Here is a 26,337-nt window from a genome sequence, read left to right as displayed (position 1 = left end):
TCCCAGCTGACTTGCTCATCACGTGACCCTGTGCTTGGTGGCCTGCGCCCCAGCCCACCCCGGGGTACTCCCAGCTGGGTGCTGGGGCGGGGGGTCTCCATGCTTGTACGTATGCACAATCACGCGCGCGTTGTGTTTTGTGCACGCACGTGTGTGCGCGCGCACGCCCACGTGATGGTAAGAGTGTGGGTCTGAGAGTGCGTCTGTGAGCTGGGGTGCTGTTAGTGGGCCCCATGTCGGATGTGGAAGGGGACGCAGCGCCCACCGAGGTCCATGGCATCCCAGAGCATGCACTGTGCCCACCCCACTACTCCAGGGTCAGGGGCTTGGGTCAAGGAGGCCCCCCAGCATTCCCCGACCACAGAAGAGAGTTGCCCTTCGCCCCTACCCCTGGAGACGTGCCCCCTTCACCTGGCTTAGTCTTCAGGCTGAGGTGGCTCAGGGGGCGCTAGTGAGCTCCAGAATGTACCGGTAGGGGAAAAGCCAGGGCATTGTGTCTGGGAGGAGACCTCCGTGTGAGGAGCAAGTACATACGTAGTACCTACAGCTCGGCACATATGCGTCTGTGTGTGTTCACGTAAAGACGTTCTAGAAGGACGCCCAGGAAACTGCTGACAGGGACTCCCTGGGGGGCAGGGGGAACGTTGGTGGGTGCAGGGCGGTGGGGAGGGAGACTTTAAACTTGATATCTTTTCTATTTCTGTTTGAACCATGAGAACATGTTGACTAAAAGTTAAATTTTTTAAATGTGTAAGTTGCTGAGTTTGGGGTGAATTGGCTTATTTTCTGGGTATCCAAAGCCTCCCACTCCGCCTATCCCCAGCCCTGCAGGGGAAAGATATCCTCCGGGAACACACGGCTCAGCAAATCTCCCACCTTAAGGTTGGGTGGGGGTCAGCTGCCTGGAATGACTGTGGATGATGGGGACCATGGAGAACAGGGTGGGGAACAGAGCCCTGATGACCCAGGTCAGGGTCTGGGTGGGGTTGCTTACCAGCCGAGAGGCCTCAGGCCTCGGGCAGGTGTGAGCCCCTCTGAGCCTCAGTTTCCTCATCTATAAGATGGGGGTAAGAACCTCCAACTGCCCACAGGCTTGAGGATTAACTGAGTCCCTGTCAGCACCCTCCTGAAGAGCCTGACACCTGGTAGGGGTGAGGCTGAAAACCTAGGAAGGACCCTCCAGAAAGGCCAGGGGGACCCAGTGAGTTTGCTGGAAGCTGCATCTCTCCTGGAGATGGGCAGGGCAAGGAGTCCCAGTTGGGAGGGACTGCAGCACACCCCACCCTCCTGGCCCGGGTTAGACTAAGGCACCTCTGTGCTCACTGCCCATCAGCAAATTGGACCTAGGAATGACAGGTTGTGGCAGTCCCAGATGCAGTGCCAAAGGCCCTGGGGCACAGGCGTGGCTGGGGTCCGAGCCCCAGGCGGAGGCCTCAGTTCACTCCCCCAACCAGGAAAAACTGGATGTGCCCTCACCAGCTGCCCTGGCCTGTAGACACCTTCTGCGGATGTCTCTGCCTTAAGAAGAGAATCCCTGGTGGGGCCTTTTGGGTGGCAGAAGAAGCTGGGATGCTGGAGTGGTGGTCTTGGGGGTCTCTGTGGGCCTCCCTCTCCAAGACAGGCTTCATTCCAGCAGCAGATGCCTGGCCTGGCCCCCCGCTCCACAAGAGGGACCCTCACCTTGAACGTGCTCAGCTGGCTCCCACCTCAGGCCTTTCCCTTGCTTATTCCTTACACAGAGCCCCATCCTTCTGAGCCAGCATTTGATTGTCACTCGGACCTAGGCTCAGTGGTCACTTCTTCCTAGGGGCTTTTCTTGGCTAGTGTCTAAGGGTGCCCCCTCCCCTGTCTCATACACCTGCTTCTACTTTCTGTACTGGTCCAAATGACCTTGTTTGTGTGCATGCTTATCTACTTTTCTTGTCTGCCCCCTCCTCCACTCAGACAGTGTTATGTCTATCTTACTCACTCTGTATCGCCCTATGCTCAGAATAATGCCTCTAATCACGTTTGGGAGCCTCTGTGTTCTCATCTGTGAAGTGGGGATGTGAACATCTCGAGTTGCAGGCTGGTTGTGAGGGCGATAGGAGTCAGTACTAAGCTCTTAGAGAGCCTGGCCCAAAGTGGGGGCTGTGTGCTTAGTAGGTGGGATGCATGAATCACTGTCCCAAAGTGGCCTGAGACCCCCCCACCCCCGAAGTTAAGAACCACTTCTGTAGACAAACCCTCCTATGGTGCAGATGGGGAAACTGAGGCCCAGAGATGGACTAGATGCACTCCAGGTCTCACTCAGGGCCCCTGCCTGGTCGCCCCGATCTCTCTCTCCACACCTCTGTCCAGGGGGGTTGCACAGAGACACATCCCCCCCCCCCCGCCCCGCCAGCAGGGAGTTTTCCAGACTCAGGCTGAGCTCCTAGGCAGAGCTTCCTGGCAGGATAGAGGGGCATGGAGGCCAACCTGGGGACAATCACCTCACTGTGCCGCTGGGTGGTGGGGCCTCAGGCTGGTGGGCAAGGCTGTCTGGGGCCCAGAGCCAGGACAGGAAGGCTGAGGGTGGGTGGGCAGGAGCTCTCTGTGGCCTTCTCAGAGGGAAGCCCCAGGAGGGGCGTGGGGGACTGGGCAGGACAGCCGGGGCATGGGCCAACATGGCAACACCTCACGTCTGTCTGGTTTACAAGGCGCCTCCAGTCTGTCAGCTCCCGGAGCCTCACTCTGGCCCCTGAGACAGGAAGATCATAGATGAGGAAGCAGAGGCTGAGGCAGCGTCCCTTAGCTCATGAGACCAGAACTGGGAACCCCAGTGGGTCTGTGAGCACCACTGTGTGACCCTGGGCAAAAAGCCTCACCCCTCAGGGATTAAGGGGATGAGACACCAGGACAGCCTGGCCCAGGGGAGGGGCGCTCCTGGGTTCAAGCCCCTTCTCTGTGTCTCTGCTTGTGCGCCCCCAGAGAGGAAGGATGACAGCCCCCGGGCCCTGGCCCTGAGGTGCTTTCTCCCAGCAGCCAGCAGAGTGGTCGCGAGCCCAGACCCGGCACACCATTGCTCACACAGCATCCGTGGCATGGGTCACAGCTGATTCACCTACACGGGGCACGGGGTGGGCATGGGGCAGAATGGCGCACAGCGCCTCCTCCCTCGGCCTTGCCTCTGCCCCAGACAGACACACTTCTGTGGCCCTGAGAATGGCCGAGCGCTCGCCGTCACCGCTGCTGGGAGTGTGTTGGTCCAGCCTTGTGGGTCAGCATCCATGTGTACGCAGAGACATAAAAACATTCCCACCCCGTGACCCAGAAATTCCAGGAATGGGTCCTAGAGGAACATCCCAACCTGTGCACAGAGACCGTATTGATGGGACGGTCCCGCAGCCTTGTTTACCAGGAGAGGAGAGATGGACCTAAGCCCAGCACCCACCTGGGGCAGCGGGCAACTCACAGGGGTTCCAGGCAGCTTTCCAAGGGGTGACGAGCAGGAATATTTGAGACCTAAAAACACACTCAAGAGAAGTGTGGAGCGAGGGGGTGGGGTGGGAGTATTTTATAGAACAGACTGTGTTTTTATGTAACCAAAAAACATATATATGCCCAGTCATGGGCACACATTTAGAGAAGGGCCCGGCCAAAAAATATTCTCAAATAGTTACACTGGTTAGTCCCTAGAGAGCTGGGGTGGGGGACGATTTCATTTCCTTGCTGTGCTCTGCTATTATTCGTACGGTTGATGCAGTGACCACCAGCTTATTTAATGACAGGGAGGGAGGGACAGTGTAACAGGGAGGGGTGCGGCCTCCCCCGCCCCTTTGGAGATTGACGTAAATTCCACAAATACGTCCCTTCCAGGGCCTGTGACAGGCTGGAGCTGCCTGGCCTCAGGTTCCCTCCTGGGTCATGCCCTCACCCCACACATGGACTTAGCCACCCACTGCTTTCTACAGACAAATCCACTTGTAGAGGCTCCCGTGGGCTTTGCGCTGACTCCCTGGAGTGAGGGGCTCCCAGGAGGGGTCCCCTCCCATGCCTTCTGTCTCTGCTCTCTGTCTCCCCATTCCTTCTCAGGAAGAGACAGGGTCCCCTCGGGCCTGAGACACAGTAGCTCAGAGCTACCTGTGGCAGCCTGGACCCCACCAGAGAGCCTTCCAAGTATCCCTTCCAGAAAGCACAGGCCGCCCAGAATTCTTACAGCAGCGACCAGGTTCTTTTTAAACTTTCCAAGTTCAGATGGTGCTAGGGGATTAGCTGGTTGCCTATTAAACCCATCTGGGGAGCTTTTAAAAATGAAGGTGCACGTGAACAGACATTTCACCAGAGAAGATACACGGGTCGCAGAGAAACTCAGGAAACAGTGGTCGTCATTAGTCGTCAGTGAAATGCAAACTCAGACCACAGTGAGATCTCACTTCATAGCTCTGAGAGTGGCTAAGATTAAAAATTGTGGCAGCACGAAACGCTGGCCAGGATGCAGAGAAACTAGATCACGCCTACATCACTGCTGGAAACGGTAAGATGGTCCAGCCACCCTGGAAGACAGTTTGGCAGTTCCCTTTCAAAATAAATGTACGCTCACCGTGCAACCCGGCTGTTGCACTCTTGGGCACTTATTCCAGAGATATGAGACTTAACATTCACACAGAATCCTGTATCAGAATGTTCGTAGCGGTTCTATTCATTAGGGCCCCCAAACTGGACACGACCCAGATGTCCGTCGGTGGGTGAGTGGACAACTGTGGTGCGTCCGGGCCGTGGAGTACGCATTACGTCCGCAGCAGCCATCCAAAGGAGGTAATGAGTTACTCAGCAACTCAGATGAACCTCCAGGGAATTACACGGAGTGAAAAAAGCCAGTCTTAAAGAGTTACACATTGTACGATTCCATTTGTAGAGCGGTCTTGAAGTGGCAAACTTATGGAGACAGGGAATGGATGGGTGGTTGTCAGCAGGGAGGGCCTGGGGACGAGAGGCGGGCGTGGCTGCGGGGGGAGCACAGAGCCTGGTGGGGAACTGTTGTGCCGTTGATCACGGTGGGAGTTACACCAAGCTGCAGGTGTGTTAAAATTACATGGAGACACGCATGCGTGCACACTTACACGCGCACACACACATGTGCTTGTCTCATGGGTGAAGTCAGAATAACCATGGGGGATGGTACCTATGTCAGCCTGGATGGTGCCCTGTAGTTGTGCAAGATGTTATCACTGGAAGGGGCTGGGGAAGGGGGTGTGTGAGACCTCCCAGGACATTGTATTTTACTACTTCCTGTGAATCTATGGTTATTTCCAAGTAAAGAATTAAAAAAACAAAACAGAACACCCACAGTGCAGGAACACGCCCCCAGAGGTTATATGACTTAATTGGCCTGGCTTAAGGCCCAGGCATCAATACAATCAGAATTCTGAAAAGCGCCGTCCCCACTGTACAGCTGGGAATAGAAACACTGACCACTTCCTCATTCAGCAGAGGGAAACTGAGGCCAGAGAGAGGAAGGGGTTTTCCCGAGGACACACAGTTGCTGTAGGGTGCCTGAAGGGGCCTCCAGCTACAACAGACTCAAGCTCTGGGTTTTTCTTGCTGCTCCAGGCTGGGGCTGAACCACACAGGTTTTTTTAATGTAAATTTTTATTGAAATACAGTGTACAGCCCGTGGAATTGTCGCAGACAACACACTCATGTGATCAGCACCAAGGCCCCAAAACCCCAGATGACCCAGCCCCCCCAGGAGTCCCCTCGTGGCCCTGCCAGTCATGGCCCATCCCCCAGGGGGGCTCTCTCCTGACTTGTTCCAGCACAGAGCAGTTTTCCTGTTCCTGAACTTGGTATAAACGGCTGGGTGCTGTTTAGGAGCTGTGCTAGAGAGGACTGGAGCAGCCGGTTTATTCTGAAGGTAAAGGAAGTGGCCTCCCCAGGAGCCCAGTACAGTAGGGCGGGGTGGGGGGGCAGGGGCTTCCAAGGAAGGACTGCCCCAGGGCAGTCGCCTTGTCCAGGGTGGCCAGAAGGGGCTACTTATCCCCTGCGCCTGAACGGGAGACAGGAGGAGGAGTTGAAGCCCTGCCTGGCTGACTGAGAGCCCTATGTCCGAGCCTGGTCCAGGGTGCCCAGGGCGGGGAGAGGTAAAGCAACTCCAGTCGTCCAGTAAGACTAGTGGCTTGAAGAAGTTTCCCCACATATAAAATTGAGGGTTTTATATATGTGAATAAAACAAATGTGTATTAATACAGAATTAGTGTTAATGTAACACATTGATATTTTGCTGACTTACTGTTGGTATTATATATTAATATAATCTATATCATGTATGTTACATAATATAAGGTATGCTGAGTAATTCTTTTGAATCCTATCTATACTAGTGATAGCTGGCATTTATGGAATGCTGACTCTGTGCCTGGCATTGTTCTAAGTGCTTTATTTTTTATTTTTTTAAAGATTTTATTTATTTGGCAGAGAGAGACACAGCAAGAGAGGGAACACAAGCAGGGGGAGTGGGAGAGGGAGAAGCAGGGTTCCCGCCGAGCAGGGAGCCCGATGCAGGGCTCGATCCCAGGACCCTGGGATCATGACCTGAGCCGAAGGCAGCCGCTTAACGACTGAGCCACCCAGGTGCCCCGTTCTAAGTGCTTTAAATGTATAAGCCAGTTGCCTCTTCCCAAAACACTACAGTTGGGGAGACTAAATTGAGGCACAGAGAGGTTCATTAACTTGCCCTAGGTCACACAGCTAGTATGTGGCAAAGCTAGGATTTGAACCCTGGCCCTCTTGGCTCTAGAACTCATGTTTGAACGTTTAAGGCCTGACATCTCAATATACACTCTGACACGTATGATAATAGCTGTAGGAGTACCTCAAATATGCATGCACTGGCGCTTTCTGGTTTACAAAGCGCTTTTTCTTTCTCATCTCTCCTCTCATCATCCATGTGATGTTATTGCCACCCCTTGTCCCAGGAGGAGGCCGAGGCTTAGGGTTTCTGTCACCACCAAGGTTGGAACTGTGGTGTGAGCTCAGGTGGTTGGTTCCAAATGCAGGTATGCTCAGCCAGGCGGCCTCTCATGGTCTCCAAACACCCTCACTCTAGGCCTTCCCTGCTCTGGCCTGAGCCTCTCCTGTTGGCAGCCGGGCTGAGCAGCAGACAGTGGTGAGCAGAACGGGCCTCAGTCTGTGGCGCCAAGGCTGCGTGGACCCAGCAGGGCACGTGGTGGAGAGAGGGTCTCCACTTACAGCCAGTCCTAGCTGGGCTGTTGGAGGGTCAATGAGACTTCAGGAGGGGGGTTGCCGAGGGGTTCAGGCTACCGAGGGGATCCTGGGGTTGGGCAGAGACATGGGTGGGGAGGAGTGGAGAGCCCAGGCAGAGGCCACTACCTGCCACAGGGATTCGGCCTGGGCCACGGCAGGCCAGGTCAGCCCTGCGTGACTGTTAAGGCCCCTCAGCCCTGTGGGGGCAGGTCGTGTTCAGAAGACAGTCCCCCTCTTCATAGGTGTACTTCAGTGACAGTGCTATCTGGCTGGAAAACATCGTGGACGCTTCGACATCTTGGAGCCATGTGTCATAGTATGCTGACGCGTCACCGTAACGCTGGACTAAATGAGTTGATACCGGGAAGTGTTAATGGCAGTGCCTCCTAGCACAGAGGAGCTGCTCCAAATAGATTTGCTCTTATTAGGGAAGGGGGAGAGAGAACAAGGGAGGAAGGGAAGGAGGGAGAGGGGAAAGGAGGAAGGAGGGAAGGAAGCAATCTGCTTAGGAGGTCACGGTCGGCAAAGAAGGCTGCAAGGAGGAGTTGACCCTTGAGCAAGGTTTTGTAGGGTGAATAGGAGTTTGCTACAGGCTAAAGAGGCAGGAAACAGAATGGTGTCCCACGTACAGGGCCCCTGAGCTGCACTTGCTTTGTGCTTCGTGAGGGTTGTGCAAGGGTTAGATGAGGACGTGTGTGGGAACAGCCCCTAGCACTAGGTGGGCTCTCTGTGGCCGGCTGGGATGTTGCCAGGTTCTCATAATGTAGTCAGAGCAGGACTAGATCTAGGGAGCCGAATCCCTGTGCTGTGTCAAGTGGCTCTGTGCCTGGGCATCTTGGTATCACTTTGCTGTGTCCCTGTCACATCATATTGGTATTTCCTCCCATGGCACATCTGCATCTGAGGGGCCAGTTGTTGGGGGAGAGGTGCTGAACGCTGGGTCTCCTTGTCTGGACTAGGGACTTCCCGAAGGCAGGAGCTCCTTGCCACTCCCAGTATGGGGTCCTGCCTCGGGAGGGAGGTAAGGCCTGCCTGGCCAGCCCCGCCCTCTCTCCCCCTGGAAAAGCCATCACCCACCTGAGCAGGCACAGGACAGTGAACAGTCTGGAAAAGTGACTGGAGAGCATCCTGACACCGCCCTTTACGTCCTCTTTTCTCGTTGAGCTTTGGCAAGGCCTCATTGACACAGGCAGAGTTGCTGAGCCCTGGAGTGAGCTCTGGCTCCGGGGGGGAAGGGAGCTGGTCTGTAGCCTCTGCAGCTGGGGTTGGAGAAGGAGGAGGGGCCTGGGGCAGGGCTCTGTTCTGGGGAATCTAACCTGCTGAACATGGGATCCAGCAAACCAGCAATGCTTTCACTGGACCAGAATTGCAGGTCAGTGTGGGGATGTGGAAGGAGGGTCAGCCTACTAAGGGCAAGTAGGTAAACCGAGGCTGAAGCTTGGATGACCCATGGCAAGCACCCAGAGTTGGCTCAGAATGGCAAAGCCCAAGTGCCAAGCACAGGCCCACAGGAAGCAGGGGCCCTGGACTTCTGAGGCATCGGGTGGGGGAGGGGTGTGCAGGGTGGCCACGGTGGGGAGAGGTGGCGTTCCGGGAGGACAGGCAGCGTGGCATGGGAGGAGAGGTATAGTCCAGGGACACTGCCTCCAAGGGTGTGTCCAGTGTCATAATAGCCGCTCCCCAGGAGGGCAGGGACAGGCTGTGCTGGGGGACCCAGGCCACACCCCAAGGCCCCAAAGGTCTAGGACACTGGCCATGCTACCATGCACAGCAAACAGAGGCTTGTGTTTCTCCATAGTCGTTTCAAATCCATTATTTGCCCCCATGAACGATTTACTCATCCCCCTTTTACAAATGTGGAAACTGAGGCACGGAGGGGTAAAGGGACTTGTAGCAAACCCATGGCGAGTGAGGGTGGAGTGGGGTCTGACCCCAGGTTGGGCTGGCTCTGGGCCCAGATCCAGAGCTGGGCATCAAGTCTCTGTGCAGGGGCTCTGGACTCCGGGCATGGAGTTCATGAGCCTGGCCTGTAGTCTACGAGGACTCCAAGGGGAGGCCCCTTTAGGGATAAGCATGGTGGTCCCAGGCCAAACACACCTGAGTCCCAATCCTGGCCCAGTCCCAGTCTCGAGCTGTTAGACGCATGGTGCTTCCCTGTTCTGAGCCTCAGTATCCTCAGCCATGATGAGGCTAAGAGGCTGCCTCGCAGGCCACTGTGGGACCTCAGGTGGGGCTCCCTCCCCTCCTCTGACTGCATTCACCTGCACTCACCACCTCTGACCCACCGTTTATAGCAGGCGGCAGGATTGACTGGTCTCCTCAGTGGGGCCAACAATGACCAGGACACACAAGACCCTGCCTGGAAAGATAGGCAGTGAACAAGCCCACAGCTAAATGGCTTAGCTCCTTTCACGTGGGGCTCTGAAAGAAATAAAACAGAGTGATGGGATGAGAGCATAAGGGGCAGGGCTGCTTTAGACACACCAGGAAGGCCTCTCTGAGGGGAAAGTGAGTGTCAAATGTGGTGATGGGGGCCAAGCATCCTAGGTAAAGGGAACAAGTGCAAAGGCCCTGGGGCAGGAATGAGATTGGCATGTTGCAGGACCAGCAAGGTAGCAGGGTGGTTGGAGGTGGGGGTAGGATGAGAGGAGGGTGAGGAGGCAGGGGCCAGCTCGTGCATGGGCAGGGTTGGTCAGTGGCAAGAGGGCCAGTGGGCAGAGCTGCAAGGTGGCAGGCCCAGGCCCCCGTTGGGTCTCTGGCTACAAGGAGCCTCAGGCTGGGAGACTCCCTGTGGGACCTTGGGCCTTGGTTTCCCCAGTGAGCAGGGAGTAGCTGGACTCGATGTTGCCAAGGGTCCTTTGTAACTGAGCTCTCCGAACTGGCGTGTGGGATGGAGACAGGGCAGCTTCTCACTGACCTGTCAGAGAGAAAGAAAGCACATGGTTTCTTGCATGTGGGGGCCAAACACGTTTCCCAGGGCTGCTCACCTACCCCAGGACCTGTCCTGGGTCCACCCAGTGTGGCCTGAGCTGGCATGAGCCCCGGGAGCATTTGTCGTGTGGGGGTCATGGGTAACACTGTCTCACTTTTGCCGCCTCAGGAGCTCCCTGGAGACCGGAAGCAGCCTGTCCACTGACCACTACAGGTACTGTCTCTCCCTCTCCTCTGGGCCCGCTCTTCCCATCGGCACCGAGGGTGGGCCCAAGAGGCATCATGGGAAATTAGTCTCCCCGTTTAGCCCTAAACCTCCCCCAGGGACCAGAGGTACTGCTGACACATCCTCTGAGAACCAGTCCAGGGAGGAATGGTCCCCTGAGGACTAGGGCTCAGCTAATGGTTCCTCTGAGATCCAAGACTGGGGTCCCTCTGAGGGCCAGCCTGCGGCCACCAGTTCCCATGACAACAGGGCAGTGACCCGAGGGCGAAGCTGATGCTTTCTATCAGTTTTCGGATGGTAGTTGGTGGGAGCGGGGCTGTCCGAGGGCCTCTGCCTTCACATGTGTTTTGTACCTTGACATTTCCATAAGATGTCTTCAGAAAAAGACATTCTCTAACTTTACACGAGAGGGTTGGAGACCGAGACACTGAGGAAGGTCCTGTGGATCGGAAGTCAGTCAGTCTCTGCTCACAGGCCAGGGGCACAAAAGACAAGTCACAGGCCGCTGGTCCTGGAGTGGTGTTGGCGTGGGGAGCCGTGTCTGACGTAGCAGCCTGAGCCAGGGAGGAGGGGACTGGCCTCGTTGACTAGAAATAGGCTGGTCCTTGTGAGGGGTGGGAAACGGGCGCTGCCAAGAAGGGGCGTACTTGGTGACAATCCGCAAGGGTGGATGTGGCCCAGCATGCAGAGCCAGGAGGGGTGAGGCAGAGGGTCGGGCCGAGCTGAGTCCCTCTGGGGAGCCTGAAAGGAGGCCCATGAGGTTTTGAGCCCCAGCACTGGAGACACTGCAGGGCCTGGGCCCCCTGTGCTGGGGCAAGAGCCATGGATGCTCCACTGGGATGGGATGGTCCCGGCCACCGGCTCTGAAAGCCTAAGGCTGCCTGAGGCTCTGAGGAGGGCAGAGGGGTGACCATCCGGGTGCTGCTTCCTCGAGCTGTCATGGTGCTGGCAGCCCCCCTGGGGGGTGGACAGCAGCTCCCACACTCAGATAATCCTGTATGGGGACGCCCCATGGCCACGGCCCCATGTGATGCTGACAGGAGTGGGCACATGTGACAAAAGCCCACAGTAACCCAGCTCCTCACCACCGCACAGAACTAATACATTAGTATTTTACAGAAGTCACTTGTTCAGGATTCTCAGCCGGTGAGCAGAGCATGCTGTGATCACTCCCCAAGGCCACAGCACACTCCTTGCCCGCGTGGACACACCTCCTCGTGCCCACAGCTCCTGGGACTGCGCCGGCACCGTCATATACACTGCGTCCAGAACACGTGCACGCTCCATTCCTCATGCGGCCAGCCCCTTGCTCGCACCCGCCCGCGCACGGGCTCCCACACCCCCACGGCCACACTGCGTTTTCACGTGCTCACCGCCGGACGGCCCGGCCTGGCTGGCCCGGGGTGCTGGGCAGGTGCGTGGGTGTCTGTGGCAGAACGGGCCGAGCCCAGGGTGAGACGGTCACGAAACTGCTGTAAAGACGCTGAGCCACCGGTTTCTCTGAAAACCACCCAGCAGTGTGGCTCCCCGCCGCTTTATCTGCTCTGCCAGCCCCTAGTCAGCACTCTGCTCAGGGCCAGGCGGGGAAGGCTCTAGAATGAAGGGAGGGTGCATGGGGCTTTTGTCCCCGAGTGTCTGGGGGTTGGGGAGGGGCTGTCACATGTCCCCTGCTCCCTTCAGGTTTGACCCTGACCCAGCTCTCACCAGACCAGACAGGAGGTCATGGTCAGGAAACGGCCACGGTAACCACCACCCCCAAGGCTGGTCACACTTGACCTCGAAGCCAATGACCCAGTGTCTTCATAGCCCTAGAGGACCAAGCTAGGGGTCAGAGCAGACAGCAGTACCCCCTAGCTCTGCCCTTTCCCCCTCCTCCACCCAGCCCTTATTTCCTGAGCACCTATGGGTGTCGGGTGCTTGCAATACTGTGGGGAACAGTGTTGCTGTCTTTGCTGAGATGCTGTGTCAGGCGGAGGGACAGGCAGCAAACAAAGGAATCGGGCTTTAAAATACCATGTCAGGTGGTGGTAAATTCTATGAAGAAAAATAAATCCGGGTGAAGAGGATAGAGAGTGATAACAGGGTGGTCAGGGAAGGCCTCTGTGAGGAGGGACCATTTAACCAGACACCAGAAGGAAAGTGGAGGTGAGCCACGTGACTGGAGGAAGAGCATCAGGCAGTGGGGATGGCCCGTGCAAAGGTCCTGAGGTGGAACGTGCTTGGTCCATTTGAGGAACAGAAAAGGGGCAGGTGCCAGTTGGGATCTGTGATCGTGCAGTCCCATGCATCCTGACTGCTGACCCTCACGGCAGCCTTGGGGCACAGGCAGAGCCAGGCTCAATGTTCTCATTTCACAGATGAGGAAAACTGAGATGCAGAGACCAGAGGAATATTGGTGTCTGACCCAGGCCCAGGACCCAGGGCCCCCACCAAGCCTCTCCCACCAGCACCTGGCCTCCGTCGCTTTTTGTGCGGCAGCGCTGTGGGAGCCCCGGGGAAACGTGGCCCTCAGGCCCCAGTGGAAGAGGTGCCATTCTGCCCGTCCATCCCACGGAGGTTCTGGAGGCCCCATTCACAGCTTGGGAATTCAGAAACAAAGGTCCCAGCCAGCAATTGCCTCCTTTCAAAGGCACAGCCGGCTTCCTCTGCCACAGGCGTGAGGGGGAAGCTGATGTCCTGGTGGGGGGAGAGGGGCGGGGCGGCACTTCACGAGGCCTGTGCTACCTTGGCAAACAGGCAGACAGGCTCCTCACCCTTGGCAGATGGCCACTGTCACCCTCCTTCCCCATCTGCCCCGCTGTTATCAGCCCGGTTCTCCAGCGGCTCGTGTCTCCCCAGCCCCGGACAGTGCGGGGCTTTCTGGGTCCAGCTTGGGCGCAGACTGATGATGCTGGGTGTGCCCTTTCCCCTGGCTGGGCCTCACACTCCCTGTTTGTACAATAGGAGCCTTGGACTGAGCCATTTCGAATGCCCTTCCAGTTGTAACTGTCCACGATGGGATATTTCCAGGCGAGTTACTCTCCAGGGCGGGGTTTCTCTGTTTCACCACTACTAACAGCTGGGGAGGGATTGTTCTTTATTGTGGGGGCCATCCTGTGCATCAGAGGATGTTGAGCAGCATCTACACACCACTAGATGCCAGTAACACACCCCTCCCCAGTTGTGGCAACCCCAGATTTCTCCAGACATTGCCACCTGGCCCCTGGCGGGGCAGCGGGGAGCAGCAAAATCGCCCCTGGTTGAGAACCACTGTTCTAGAAGCAGCATGCGTGCCAATGCCAGAGAATGCCCTCCTGGTGCAGGTGACTCTGTTCTTTGGCTTTGTCAGAGTGCGGGGCTGGGATCAGGCCCCTGGTTCCGCACCTGGCCCCCAGGAGCCTGGCAGCCTGACTCAGCACCAGCTCCCATCTGAGGCTGCCGTCTCCTGGATGTCCCCCCTCATGCATGGTACGGAGTCTTTTCTGAGCCTCAGTTCCCTCATCTCCGAGCAGGGGAGGGTCGTAAGGACCCCACGGGACCACCACTGTGTAAATGATGTTGAGCCAACCAGGGACCTGGAGTGGAGGGCGGGGGGTGTGCTGTTCGTAGGAGGGCATTTCATGTGCTAAGACCCTTCCATTCTGCTACCCAAGCTCCTTCGTTCCTTCCACTAATGATGACTGGGTGCCTGTGGTGGGCCCAGCTGGGGCCAAGCTGGGGGATGGGCGGTGAAAAGAGAGAGAGGCGGGGGCCCTGCCCAGGAGATGCACGTGCTGCAGCCAGCTCAGAGCTGCGGTAAATAAGTAACCAGGATCGTTTCGAAGAAGGGCACGTCCAGGGGAGCAAATTAGGGTGCAGGGTGAAGGAGGCTCTGAGGAGGTGTTGGAGGTGATATCTGATGGATGATGAGTTGCTGCCCCAGAGGAGGGGGTTCCTCCGGCGGAGAGCACTGCATGGGAAAGCCCGAAGGGTGTCGTAGATTAGGGGACATGAAGGGGGGGCGGGTGTCTGCGGGTCGGGAGCCTAGAGAGATCAGACGGCCAGCAGGAGCCAGTTTGTCGGTCAGGAGTTTGGCCTTTCTTCTGAGAGTGGCATGTGGCCACATGAGGGTATGGAGAAGAGTGACATTTTAAGGTCCCTGTGGCTGGTGTGTAGGGAATGATCCCTAGAGCGGTGGAGCAGAAGCAGGACCCACCGGCAGGGATGGGGAGAGAGGCCAGGCTGCATGGTTCTGCTCTGTCGCCTGGGACGGCCAGGTCCTGGGGCCACACAGCCACCCACTCTGCCCGTGGCCCCCTTGATCCCGCCCAACAGCCCCCGGCTGCCCATGGCCCCTCAGCCCCGCGGCTCTCCTCCCTCCTGCCCTCCCTGGCTGGCGGCAGGAGTCCCCTCCCAGCAGCCAATGAGCAGCTGTCATCGAGGTTCCATTTTAGATTTTATCAATGTGTCCCCGTCGCCCGGGCAACGGCTCTGGCGGCCCTGTCAGTCTTTCTCTGCCTGCCTTTCAGAGCCAAGCTGCTCCCACCCACACCATGTGGCTAAGTGGTGAGTTCTCGCTCACCCAGGCCGGACTGGGATTCCACCAAACATAACCGATCTGGGTAGCAAGGTCGGCATTCGCCTGTCATTTTGCCCCCTCCTGGCCTCACGCCCGGGTCTTTGGGGCCAGAGCCACTCTGGGCCAGGCAGGCGGGTGGGCAACCACCCGGCCAGGTGCGGGTGAGGCCACCGAGTGTCCGGGGCCTGGTTGGAAGAAGGGGCTTTGAGCTGCCATCAGGAGCCCCAGCATCTAGGCCCCCCAGGATGACGGGCCGGGGGCCCCTGCCACTGGGCACAGCCAGGGCTGCCTTGGTTTGCCCTGGGGAGCCCCAGGGGAACCCCAAGAAGAACCAGCCGCCAGAGACAGCAGCAGTTTGAGACTGCCCCGGGTGAGCAGCACCAACGAGTTGCTAGGCTTTTGTGCGCGCTGCTCTTTGTATTGGAGGCGTGTGCTCTAGGAGCCGGCTGGGCAGGGCCGGGCCATGTGAGTGGGGGCTGCGGCGGGACCAGGGTGGGCCAGAGTGGCCAGGCCCCCAGCTCCCCCCAATCCCTCTCCAAGTCCCGGTGGAGGAGCCGCGGTGGGCCGGCTGGAGACTGAAAGGTGAAAATGCTCAAGTTCAAGGCCTTTTGCCTGGATTACTGGCAGTTCCTGTGTCTGCAGCCGCTGCATGGAGTCTATAAAAGGTACGTGGACCCTCCGGGGAGGACCTCTGCCACAGGGCAACGGGCTGTGAGGTGAAGTCCCCCCCACCCCCCAGCCCGCCGACTGCAGGGCCTCCTCAGGTCGGCCGGGGGGTTCCCCGCCACTGACCAAGAACGGCGGGGGCGTTTGCTGCGGGTCACTTTGCAACTCGGCTTAATTGTACTCTCATCTCCCTCTAGCCCTTCAGGGAGGCTTTCTGCAGGGAAGTGCTCGCCCCAGAGTGTTCGGTGGCCAAATGCTATGTTTCATTGTTTCTTGCTGCTGGGATCAGCCCTGGAGTGGACTGGATCTTGGGCAGGTGTGACCCCGCAGGAGGGCAGCCTGGCCCTTCCGCGGTACATTCCCTCCGGCCTAATGGGTGGCTCATGTGATTCACAGGTGTGACTGCCTGCATCCCAAGCAGGAATTTGAGACCTATTTGGGGAGGCTGAATGGGGGATCCCTGGTCTGGAGGTCAGGAGACCAGCGTTCAAGTCCCTTCCCTTGTTGTGTGACTTTGGACAGGTTGCTTTCCCTCTCTCAGCCCCAGTTTCCCCATCTTTTGGTGTTTGGAACTGATTATAGTGGCATTTGGGGACTGCTCCCTGCAGACACCACGAGCCCGAATGTTAACAAACCTGACAATGTCTTCTGCACGTGTGTTCTGTCTGCACGCACACCTTGGCCAAGAAACGTGGGGGCCTAGGCCAGCGGGAAGGGCATTGTGGGCCATCCCCGTGGTCTCCTTCAACGGCATGTAATGAAAGACCTGGGAGGAGGGAATTAGAATACCAGCTATTCTGAGGGAATTAGTTTTTCCTGATTTCACACTCTGTGAAGTCCACAGCTATTAGCATGCGAGCAGCTCTGGGAAAGCATGGCAGCTTTTCTTTTCTCTTCCAGGGGCTTTCTCCGAAGGGGGCGGGCCCTGAGGGTCTCCCGGCAGCCTCAGAAAGCAAGTCCCTGTTCTTGGGCGGGTGCCAGGGAAAGAGGCCTGTCCTGCATCTGATGAGCACTGCCACATCTGAGCGGAAGGCCCCACCAGGTGGGATCTCCACCCTGTGCAGGTGGCCGAAACTCCACCCTCACCCCGGGGAGTTTGTTGTTAGAGCCTTGGGGCACCTGGCATATTCTGGCTGTTAGTTATCAAGTGACAGCGGAAGGTGGGGCACTTTCCATGTTCATTCATCCTCAGCCCTACTGCTAAAGAGGCACTAAGCCCCCACTCTGAGCAGGTGAGCCAGTGGAGACTGCAGGGCAGGCAGCCAAGTAAGTGAGGCCACAAGATTTGGACCTAGGTCTCTCTTGTTCTAAGACAGTCTCTCTTGAGTGCTCCCCAACTTGAGGCCATGCAAGCACACCAGGGCCTTGGAGCGGGAGGGATGACTGAGGCACAGCCCTGCTCCACAGGGGCTCAGGTGGAAAAGGTAGGAGTCGCGGTCAGGGTGTGGGGGCTTCACGGAGGAGGTGACAGCTGAGCGGGCAGTGAAGAGTCTGGAGAAGTTGGCAGGGCTGAGAAGAAGGTGGGTTTCCAGGCAAAGGGAAAAGTATGTGGGGAAAGAAACCAGAAGCTTTCAAAGGGCAGATGTCTTCAGGTGGTAGCAAAAGACCATGGAGCTCGGAGGGGGTGCCAGGGACTGGAGTCCAGGACCTGGGGCTGGGCTTTGTGCTGCACACAGTGAGGACCCCATGAGAAATATAGGGAGGGAGGGAGGGCCAAGCTGAGCGTCACCTCTGGGAGTCCCATGATCCTTGTGAGCAGCCTGGCTCAGCCTCCAGGGGGAGCTGGTGACAGCCCCCTTGGCCCCCGCCCACCGTGGGAAGTTCATATTCAGAGTTGGGGCTCTTTTCCCAAGCCCCTACTGCAGCCCAGAGACAAATGGGATATAATCCTCAAGGAGCTCCCAGGCTCCAAGGGGAATAGACCCACTAACAAGCCATGAAAATTAAAGATGGGAGGTAGAGGTGGCACAAAACTACCAGCAGCATGAGGGAGGCTGTCTGGGAGAAATCCAGGAAGTCTTCCTGCAGGAGGTGGCATCTGAGCTGGCTGTAGGAGTGGGATTTTTCCAGACAGGGAAGGGCAGAGAGCATGGCATAAACAAACAGAAGGAAGTAGGACCGAGCCTGGCATGGTTCAGAAATGGCCAAATGTGAAGGGCGCCTGGGTGGCTCAGTCGTTAAGCGCCTGCCTTCGGCTCAGGTCATGATCCCAGGGTTCTGGGATCGAGCCCCGCATCGGGCTCCCTGCTCCGCGGGAAGCCTGCTTCTCCCTCTCCCACTCCCCCTGCTTGTGTTCCCTCTCTCGCTGTGTCTCTCTCTGTCAAATAAATAAATAGAAAATCTTAAAAAAAAAAAAATGGCCAAATGTGAGGCTGAAGTGTAGGGTATCTGTAAGGGGATGAGCCTAGAAAGGAAGGCGGAGCAGGTGACGATAATGCTGAAGCTCACTGAGCACCCACTACATGTGAGGTCCCATTCCAAGCCCCGACCCTGCAGCAACCCAAACAAGTGGGGGACGTGATTATCCCATTTTCCCACTGAGGGGAAACTGGAGGCACAGGAAGGAGAAGTAGTTTGCCCAGAGTCCCATGGCCTGTCAGTGGGATCATCCGGATTTTACCAGGTGATCTGGCTGCGGAGGCCACTCGCTGCCAGCTGAGGAGTCCAACTATGCATCCCAGCAAATGAGATGCTCAGGGCTGGGTCAGTCCTCTCTCCATCCCCAGTGAGTGACCATAAATAACGGTGACACATCAGGGAGACAAGAACTTGGCTTTATGATCAGACCTCATCCTGGCAGAGCGCTCAGAAACTCACTTTCCCTCCAAGCCCGCCCCTGTACGATGTGGGAGGGCTGCTAGCCCACCTCTCAGGGCTTTTGTGGGGATTGACAGGGACAACTCTGGGAAAGCACTTAGTAGGGGCATAGGAAATGGTGGCTGTCCTGGCCCACACGGACCTTCCATCCCACCCCCCCTCCCCCGCCCAGGAAGGCTTTGCAAACAGAACCTCTTGGCTTTTTTCCTGATGCCATATTCCGTTGTTTAAAACAGCGACCCAAAACTTAAGAGTATGAAAAGGATGTTTTGCAGACAATGCATAATTAACCACTTCTAAACACAGGGTGTGCCAGGCTCCCTTGAAGCTGTTAATTATTCTTCATTAGAGATCTTAAATTAATGTAAAATAATCCTGGAGCTCTGCCAGAGGCTGAGGCTGGGGGAGGAGCAGAGCTGCTTATTTCAACTAGAGAATGAAAGAATGTTTGTAGGGCACTTCTGCATTTCACCGGGGTGGGGGGTGGGGCGGGGGGGGAGAAGGTGGCCCTGCGAACCCTTCAGCTTTGGCCAAGAGGCCACTGTGAGAGGACATGGAACCCTCCCCCCAGTCGCCAGAGCCCAGCAAACCGCAGGGTACACTTGTTCAAGAAACAGGTGCAAAGAACATAGACAGTAATATATCCAATCGCCTGACTTCACAAATAAACTGTTACCAATGTGGTGGGTGGCCCCTGTGGACCTCCCCCAAATGCCATCCCACCCCCGCCCGCTCCCCCAGAGTTAAACCTAAGTAGTGCGCCACCACCTCCCCCCCTTTCCATCTGTCTATTTCCCATGCACATTCTTATAACTTTGCTAACACAAAAGCTGTTTTACATGTTTTTACACTTCAGATATATGATGTAATCTGCAACCTGCTTTTAAAAATCTTTCAATTGCAGTAAAGTACACATAAGTTATAATCGACCATCTTAGCCATTTTTTAAGTGTCCTGTTCAGTGGCATGAAGTACATTCACACTGTTGTGCAAACATCACCACCATCCGTCTCCAGGATATCACAGAATTCTGTCCCCCTTAAACACCAGTGCCCCCCGTTCCCCTCCCTGCCCAGCCCCTGGCAACCCCCATTCTACTTTCTATCTCTGAATCTGACCAAGGACCCCATGTAAGTGGGATCATCCAATGTTTGTCCTTTTGTGGCTGGCCTATTTCACTGAGCACAATGTCCTCCGGGTTCATCCACTGTAGTAGATTGCAGAATCTCTTTCGTTTTTAAGGCTGAAAATGTTCCATTATATGTAGAGACCACACTTTGTTTATCCATTCCTTCGTCAGTAGATGCTTGGCTTGCTCCCACCTCTGGGCAATTGTGAATAATGCTGCTGTGAACACAGGTGTGCAGTTATCTAGCTCTTCAAAGTGCAACTTGATTCTTTCACTCAACATTTATTGGTGAGCTTCATCCATGTTACCATGTATAATTCTCATTCATTCGTTTTCATTGGTGTATGGTATTCCGTTGTATGACTATGCCATTGTGCCAACATCTGTTCTGCTGTTTTGTTGAATTAGGTGGCTTCCCATTTTTCGCTGTTACAGACAGGGTTGCAGTAAAGGGTCTTGCACATACCTCCTTGCTCATGTTTGCGGAGTTTCTGTAGGGTTTGTACCAGGGCGGTATATGAGTACCTTAAGCCTCACTGAGGTTTGTACAATTGCTTTCCAAAGTGGTTGTAACAGTGTGCATCCTCACCAGCAGTGGGCAAGAGTCCCCGTGTCTCTACATGCTTGCCTGCACTCGGTATTAAAAGCCAGATGCTATTTTTAATGTTGAAAGGAGAGCAAGAGACAGAGAGGAAGAAGAGAGAGCACTGTAAATGGTGTGGGACTCCACCCATAGCTCCACACAGCCTCAGGCATCCTGAAGTGGAGGGTGAGACACGCATGTGCTGTTCCCTCAGTGTGTTCCAGGTCCTCTGGAGTGAGGGATTTTTCAAGAGTAATTATAACTGTGCATGTTCACTTGGCCCCAGGCTGACTTGTAGCCTTGCCTCTGAGCATATTATGGATGTCTGGTTACAAATGTAGGATTACTCTAGATTAGACCACTTAGTTCCTGATGGGAACTAAGTGGCAGGTCTCGCTGACCACTTGGAAATAACCAAGGCCAGGTGTATCAAAGCCACAGTGTGAAGAAACTCACTTTGGAGAGCGCTCCCTAAGCCTCAGCCCCCGTGAGTGAACTTGGTTGGCTTGCAGCTCCGAGCGCTCAGCCCAGGGAGCCGGACAGGCAAACCTTCCAGGACAGGTTAGGGGGTACCAGGGTGCTCCCAACACACACCAGAGTCCCAGACCTCAGCTCTTGGCTGCAAGTTCGGTCTGTTGAGGAGAAACGTGGCAGTGAGACCCCGGATACTCTGTGACTTGGGGAGATGGTGCAGGCTCTGAGGTCAGGCTGACTGGGAATCCAATCTGGCCGGTCCCTTAGAGAATAAGTATTACTATTACTCCTTACTTTCCCTGAGTGTTTATACGTATCTCCATTAATCCTCCCAACAGCCTTATGAAAGAGATACTGTTATTTTCCCCATATTTCTGACAACAGAACAGAGCCCCGGAGAGGGTAAGTGACCTCCCTGAGGTAACAGAATGTGGTCAGTCCAAGCCAAGGGATGGACCCCACTGGGCCGCCTTGCTTCATTTCCTGTCTGCGCTGTTTGAAGCTTCCTGGCTCCATGTAAGTGCCCCACTGGCTGAGGCTGGCTAACAAATGACCCCAGAATGTAATGACTTCAAATAATGGCAGTGTCTGATCTTCCCATGGATCTGCAACTTGGGCGGGGCCCGTTCGACTCCCATCAGATGGGGCTTCTGGAAAAACAGAGGCTGCGTTCCTCAGAGGCCTCCCCCACCCACCCACTCACCCAGTCCCCTGTCTTGCAGCTGCTGCTGGCTGTCAGCCGGAACACCCACACGGGGCCTCCGCATGGGGCCTGGGCTTCCTCACAACATGGTGGCTATGTTCCAAAAGTTAGCAGCGTTCCTAGAGAGCCACGTAGGAAGTGTGTCACCTTTCATGACCAGGCCTCCGATGTCATGAGGCCTCACTTCTGTGGCAGTCCACTCCCTGGGGCATCATGGGGTCCTTCCCACATCCAAGGGGAAGCAACTCACACCCCACCTCCTGACCAGGAGTCGCGAGATCTGCCCAAGCCTACAGGGCCATCTTGGGAGGTCAAATCTGCCACGGTGACCATCCAAAACACTTCCCCATTCCCGCCCTCCCATCCTGAGCTGAAATGGGCTTAGGAAGAGTGCCTGACAGGCGTGAAGCCACCTGGGACTCAGCTGGTACTTGATACATTGTAGGTCTTCTTTTTATTAATGAGAGAAGTTTGAAGAAAGTGTGATTATTCTTCAAGAGAGGGAATGATCATTTCAACTAGGAAGGCCGGGACGGTTCTTGCGGAGCTGAGATGGGTCTTGAGGGATGAGGAGGGCTTTCCCATTGACACAGGGAGGTCAGTGCCCAGGGCAGAAAAGGCACGAAAAGGATGTGAGAGTGGTGGCGTCGGAGCACTGGATCCGATAGTCTTTGGTGGCGAGCAACAGCAATTGCCCGTGGCCAGCTCGAGCCAAAGGGAACTTGGGTGCCTCTCTGGGGAGCTCAGAGGATCAGAGGAAGCTGGAGAAGGGGCTGGGCCCAGAGCAGGAGCCCCATGCCCCCCGGTGCAGGCTCCCCACTATGACGAAGGCTACCTTCCCCCACAGAGCCCACAGCCACAGGCCTCCACTCCGGATGTAAAGTCTGGGGCGAGAGTCTGACTGGTGCAGCTCAGGCCATCTCCTGCCCCTCAGCCGTGCTGGGACGCCAGGGGAGGAGCGGTAGGAAGGAGCCTCCAGGGACCCTGTGGCTTCCACCCCCACCAAGGCCTTTGTGCTCCCCCCACCCCCAGCAGCATTGCACTGTGTGTGAGAGAGGCTGGTCCCTGGGCTCTATGGGAGGGCTGTTAGGAAAGAGTTGTGTGCTGGGCGGTGCAAAGTGCCCCGTGTTCCCTGTGAGCATGGCCTCCTCTTGCAGGCACTTCTGCTGGACCCGAGTGAGGCCTGGGTGAGGTATACACCGGAGGCTCCATTTGACCAAATTGTCAGGGGCCTGGAGAAGCTTGTCTTCAGCGGAGTGGTCAGTGAAGGTTGAAGAATCAGGGAGCCAGAGCTGAACCCAGCTCAAGTTCCAAGAGAGGAATTGAACCCCTCGAGTGGGACGAGGCTGCCTGCCTCCATCCACATGTCCTCGTCGGGCACATTTAGAGGGCATTTAAAAGCAGGCCCTGCAGGCGTGGGTAGGTTCCAGGGCAGCAGTCTTTTACGCATCACCTCTCCTGGCAGCCTTGTGTCTTAGCAAGATCCCTCGGGTAGCCCAGAGGGTGGGGGAGAAATTACCGGACTCTTGAGGATAAGCACTTTTGTCTCAGTAATTACTGGATTTTGCATATGAGATGATCCATACTGAGTGACAGTCTGCACCTCCGCCATGTCTTGGCAGACATCGGATGGATGGGTCCGCCTGCCTGGGGAAGGGCATGCCAACCTGAGGGGCCCCGGGTGCCCAGGCAACTCAGAGGAGGAAAGTGCTTGGCCCCGAGAGCTTACGAGCTGGGTCCCTTCCCCAGTCAGGGCCTGTTATGGGGCCAGCTGTGCCCCTGCCCTCCCCCGGCCATACCGCATCGAATTCATACGTGTAAGTTCCAACCCCAGTAACTCAGAATGGGACTGTACTGGAGATAGGGTCTTTATAAGGGAATTAAGTTAAAATGAAATCACTAAGATGGCCCCAATCCAGTATGACTGGTGTCCTTATAAGAAGAGATTAGGACACAGACACACACAGAGGGAAGACCATGTCTGATGATTAAATTTGTGTGTCACCTCAACAGGGCCACTGGGGTCCAGATATTTGGTTAACCGTCATTCTGAATGTAGCTGTGAGGGTGTTTCTGGATGAGATTAACATCCGAATCCATAATCTGAACAAAGCAGATTGCCCTCCCCAGCATGGGTGGGCCTCATCCAATCAGCAGGCCTGAGTAGAACAGAAAGGCCGAGTAAGACGGAACTCCACCTGCCCAGCTGCCCTTGAGGCCTGCCTCTGGACTCACACTGAAACTTTGGCACATCCTGGGCCTTGAGCCTCCCAGCATTTGGACTGGAACCCACCATCAGCATTCTGGGTCTCCAGCTTGCCAACCGCAGACCTTGGGACTTGTTGGCCTTCTTGATCACATACACCAATTCCTTATGTATGTATGTGTGTTCACACACATCCTGTTGCTTCTCCTCCTCTGGGGGACCCTGACTAATACCCACATGAGGACCTGGGGAGAAAAGCCCATTTACACGCCAAGGAGAGAGGCCTTGGAAGACACCAGCCCTGCAGACACCTTGATCCCAGACCTCCAGGCTCCAGAATTGCAAAAAAAAAAAAAAAAATATATATATATATATATATATATATATATATATATATTAGTTTCTGTTGTTTAAGCTCTCCAGTGTGTGATACTTCGATATAGCGAAGTGCTATAGGACCTCTCTTTCTTCATCTGTGAAGTGGGTCCAAGGGCCACTTGGGGTTATCGTGAGACTGCCAAGCACAAGGTGTGTGCACCCTCTGTCCACTCGGCAGAGCCGACATGTCTGTGTGTGGCGGTCGGGGCTGGGAGCTGGGTAAAGTGAGGGAGACATTCACTGCGGGCCCAGAATTTAAGTGGGCACCAAAAAAACCCACTCAGTAATCAAGTAAATAAAATGTCAAGATCGTACCTAAAGACAGGTTGTTGTTTGTTTTACAATGCGCATTACCGTGCCATGCAGTCATTTCTGGTTTCTAGGCCCTTCCGCCCAGTGTGCCCTGCAGGGTGGGTTTATGAGGGTCGACAGTGAAGTGCAGAGAGAGAGCGAACCGTGAAGCTGTATATATAATCTTTTTTTTTTTAATTTTAAAGCCTTATTAACTCTTTCACTTGGTTCAAAATGCTATTTTGGCAAGTATGTATCAGGATGCACATTTTTCCTTTTGCACTGGGCCCTAGCTGGCCCTGAGCCAGCCGCCCACCTGCTGTGCTGTCCACTTTAAAGGGTCAGGCCAGGTGTTCTCCTTGGAAAGCCATCCTGAGAATGCATTTCCCTCTGTGTATCTGTAAAGGAGGCTTAAGAATTAGGATTGTTTCTCCAGAGAGGACATCATTAGGTCATTTGGCAACTCTGAATAAGATCTGAGGATTAGATAGTAGAATTCAATCAATGTTAATGTCCTGACTTTGAACACTGTACTGTGGTTATGTCAGAGAATGTCCTTGTTTTAGGACAGACACTCTGAAGTAGCAGGGGCTTGAGCTGGGCAACTTACTCTCAAATAATTCTGGGGAAAAAAAAGTGTGTGTGGTGTGGCTAAGTGCGTGTGTGTGTGTATGTATGCTTGTACTTTTGTATGTGTGGAGAGAAAGACAATATGATAAAGCAAAATGGGATACAGTGTTAACATGTGGAGAATCTGGGTGAAGGATACACAGGCTTCATTGTATTCTTCCTGCAACTTTGCTGGAGTCTGAAATGAACTCAAAATACAAAGTTTAAAAAAAGCGTCAGGAGTTGCTGAAGACTAGTTCACCTTACTCATGTTCTGGCTTCTTCCGGAGCCCCCTGACCCCAGATTTCCCCTCTGCCTCCTTCCTAGTCCCTCAGGCCCCAGCTGGAATGCCACCTCCTCAGAGAGGCCCTCCCTGATCAATTAGCTTGTCTGGCACAGCACCATCCTGCCCTACTTGTCATCTTCCACGTCCCCCACATTTGTTTTCTTTATCACCCTCCGCAACATCAGAAATTATCTCATCATTTGCCTAGGGTTTGTCTCCTCTGCCCCCACCTCCAAATGTCAGTTCTGTGGAACTCTGTCTCATTCATCCCCACCCTTTCCCCCTCCCCATCCTCTGTGCCTGACACACAGTAGGTGCTCAATAAATATCCGTGAACAAGAAAAAGTTTAGATGATTATAGGGCTGCAGGTCGGAAAACCCAGAGTCTCATCCTTTCTGGTTTCCCCCACAGACTTGCCAAGTAACCCTGGGCAAGGTCCCACCCCATCTTGACCCCAGCTCTAAAGCTTTGGGACTGTGTGATGCAGAAAGCCCCAAGCTGCTACGCCGTCTCAGTGTCCCCCAGCTGAGACCCTCTCTGCTGCAGGGATTACCTGGGGACCTGCCTCCCCGGGCTCCTCACCGCTATCCCCTGACAGAGGAAAAGCAGAAGAAAATGTGTTTCACGGATCTTACCTGTAACGCACGGGTCCCCATACAGTGGGGCCCACAATGAGAGTGCGTTCACTTCTCTCCCAGGGCTTCTTCCTAACAAAGACAGGGCAGATTTTAAGCCCAGCGCCTTTGGCAGGAAACAGTATCTGCCTGAAATTGAATAACATTGTCTTGTTTTCATGGTAACCTTCTACTTACAGCAAGTGATACTAGTTTTCCATTTGGGGGAGTGATATAAAGTTTCCTTTTAAAATGAATGTATTCGGGAGTGAAAGCCAGTTAATTGGGTATTTTGTGCATTGTTTTTAACTTACTATTGTTGTAAATTGGAAATCTGGTTGGAAGCAGAGAGCGACTGCTCAGGGTCCCATAGCAGGGTCCCGCCATGAATCACCTACCTACGCCAGATGTCACGGCTTTGCCCGGCGTGTTTTATCTTTCCTCCACACGTTCCACACCCATTTTCATGTTCAGCTTTCCCAGGGGGTCTTTAAAAATGTCTTTCTACGGTAGATTTGTTCAAATCAGGATCCTAATGCAATCCGCACGCTGCCTGTGTCTGTTGAGTCTCCTTATATCTAGAAGCTCCCCCTTCCTTTTCCAGCTTTGCCATTCATTTGTTGAAAAAAACGGGCCATATGCTTCAGCGCCTCCCACATTC

At 55.2% G+C, this 26,337-nt stretch overlaps 1 protein-coding gene across 1 annotated transcript in view; it reads left to right on the top strand.

Annotated features, from left to right (window-relative positions):
• The window catches only part of IQSEC1 (IQ motif and Sec7 domain ArfGEF 1), a 387,553-nt gene that overhangs the window by 227,003 nt on the left and 134,213 nt on the right, over positions 1 to 26,337 (top strand). The window contains exon 3 of the mRNA XM_044920968.1: positions 10,325 to 10,369. Coding sequence (XP_044776903.1) covers positions 10,325 to 10,369 — 45 coding nt within the window. The remainder of the gene's footprint in view (positions 1 to 10,324; positions 10,370 to 26,337) is intronic.

The sequence above is a fragment of the Neomonachus schauinslandi genome, chromosome 1 (assembly GCF_002201575.2).
Source record: "Neomonachus schauinslandi chromosome 1, ASM220157v2, whole genome shotgun sequence".
NCBI lineage: Eukaryota > Metazoa > Chordata > Mammalia > Carnivora > Phocidae > Neomonachus > Neomonachus schauinslandi.
The sequence above is the reverse complement of the archived record's forward strand: the minus strand, read 5'-3'. Positions and strand labels throughout refer to the sequence as shown.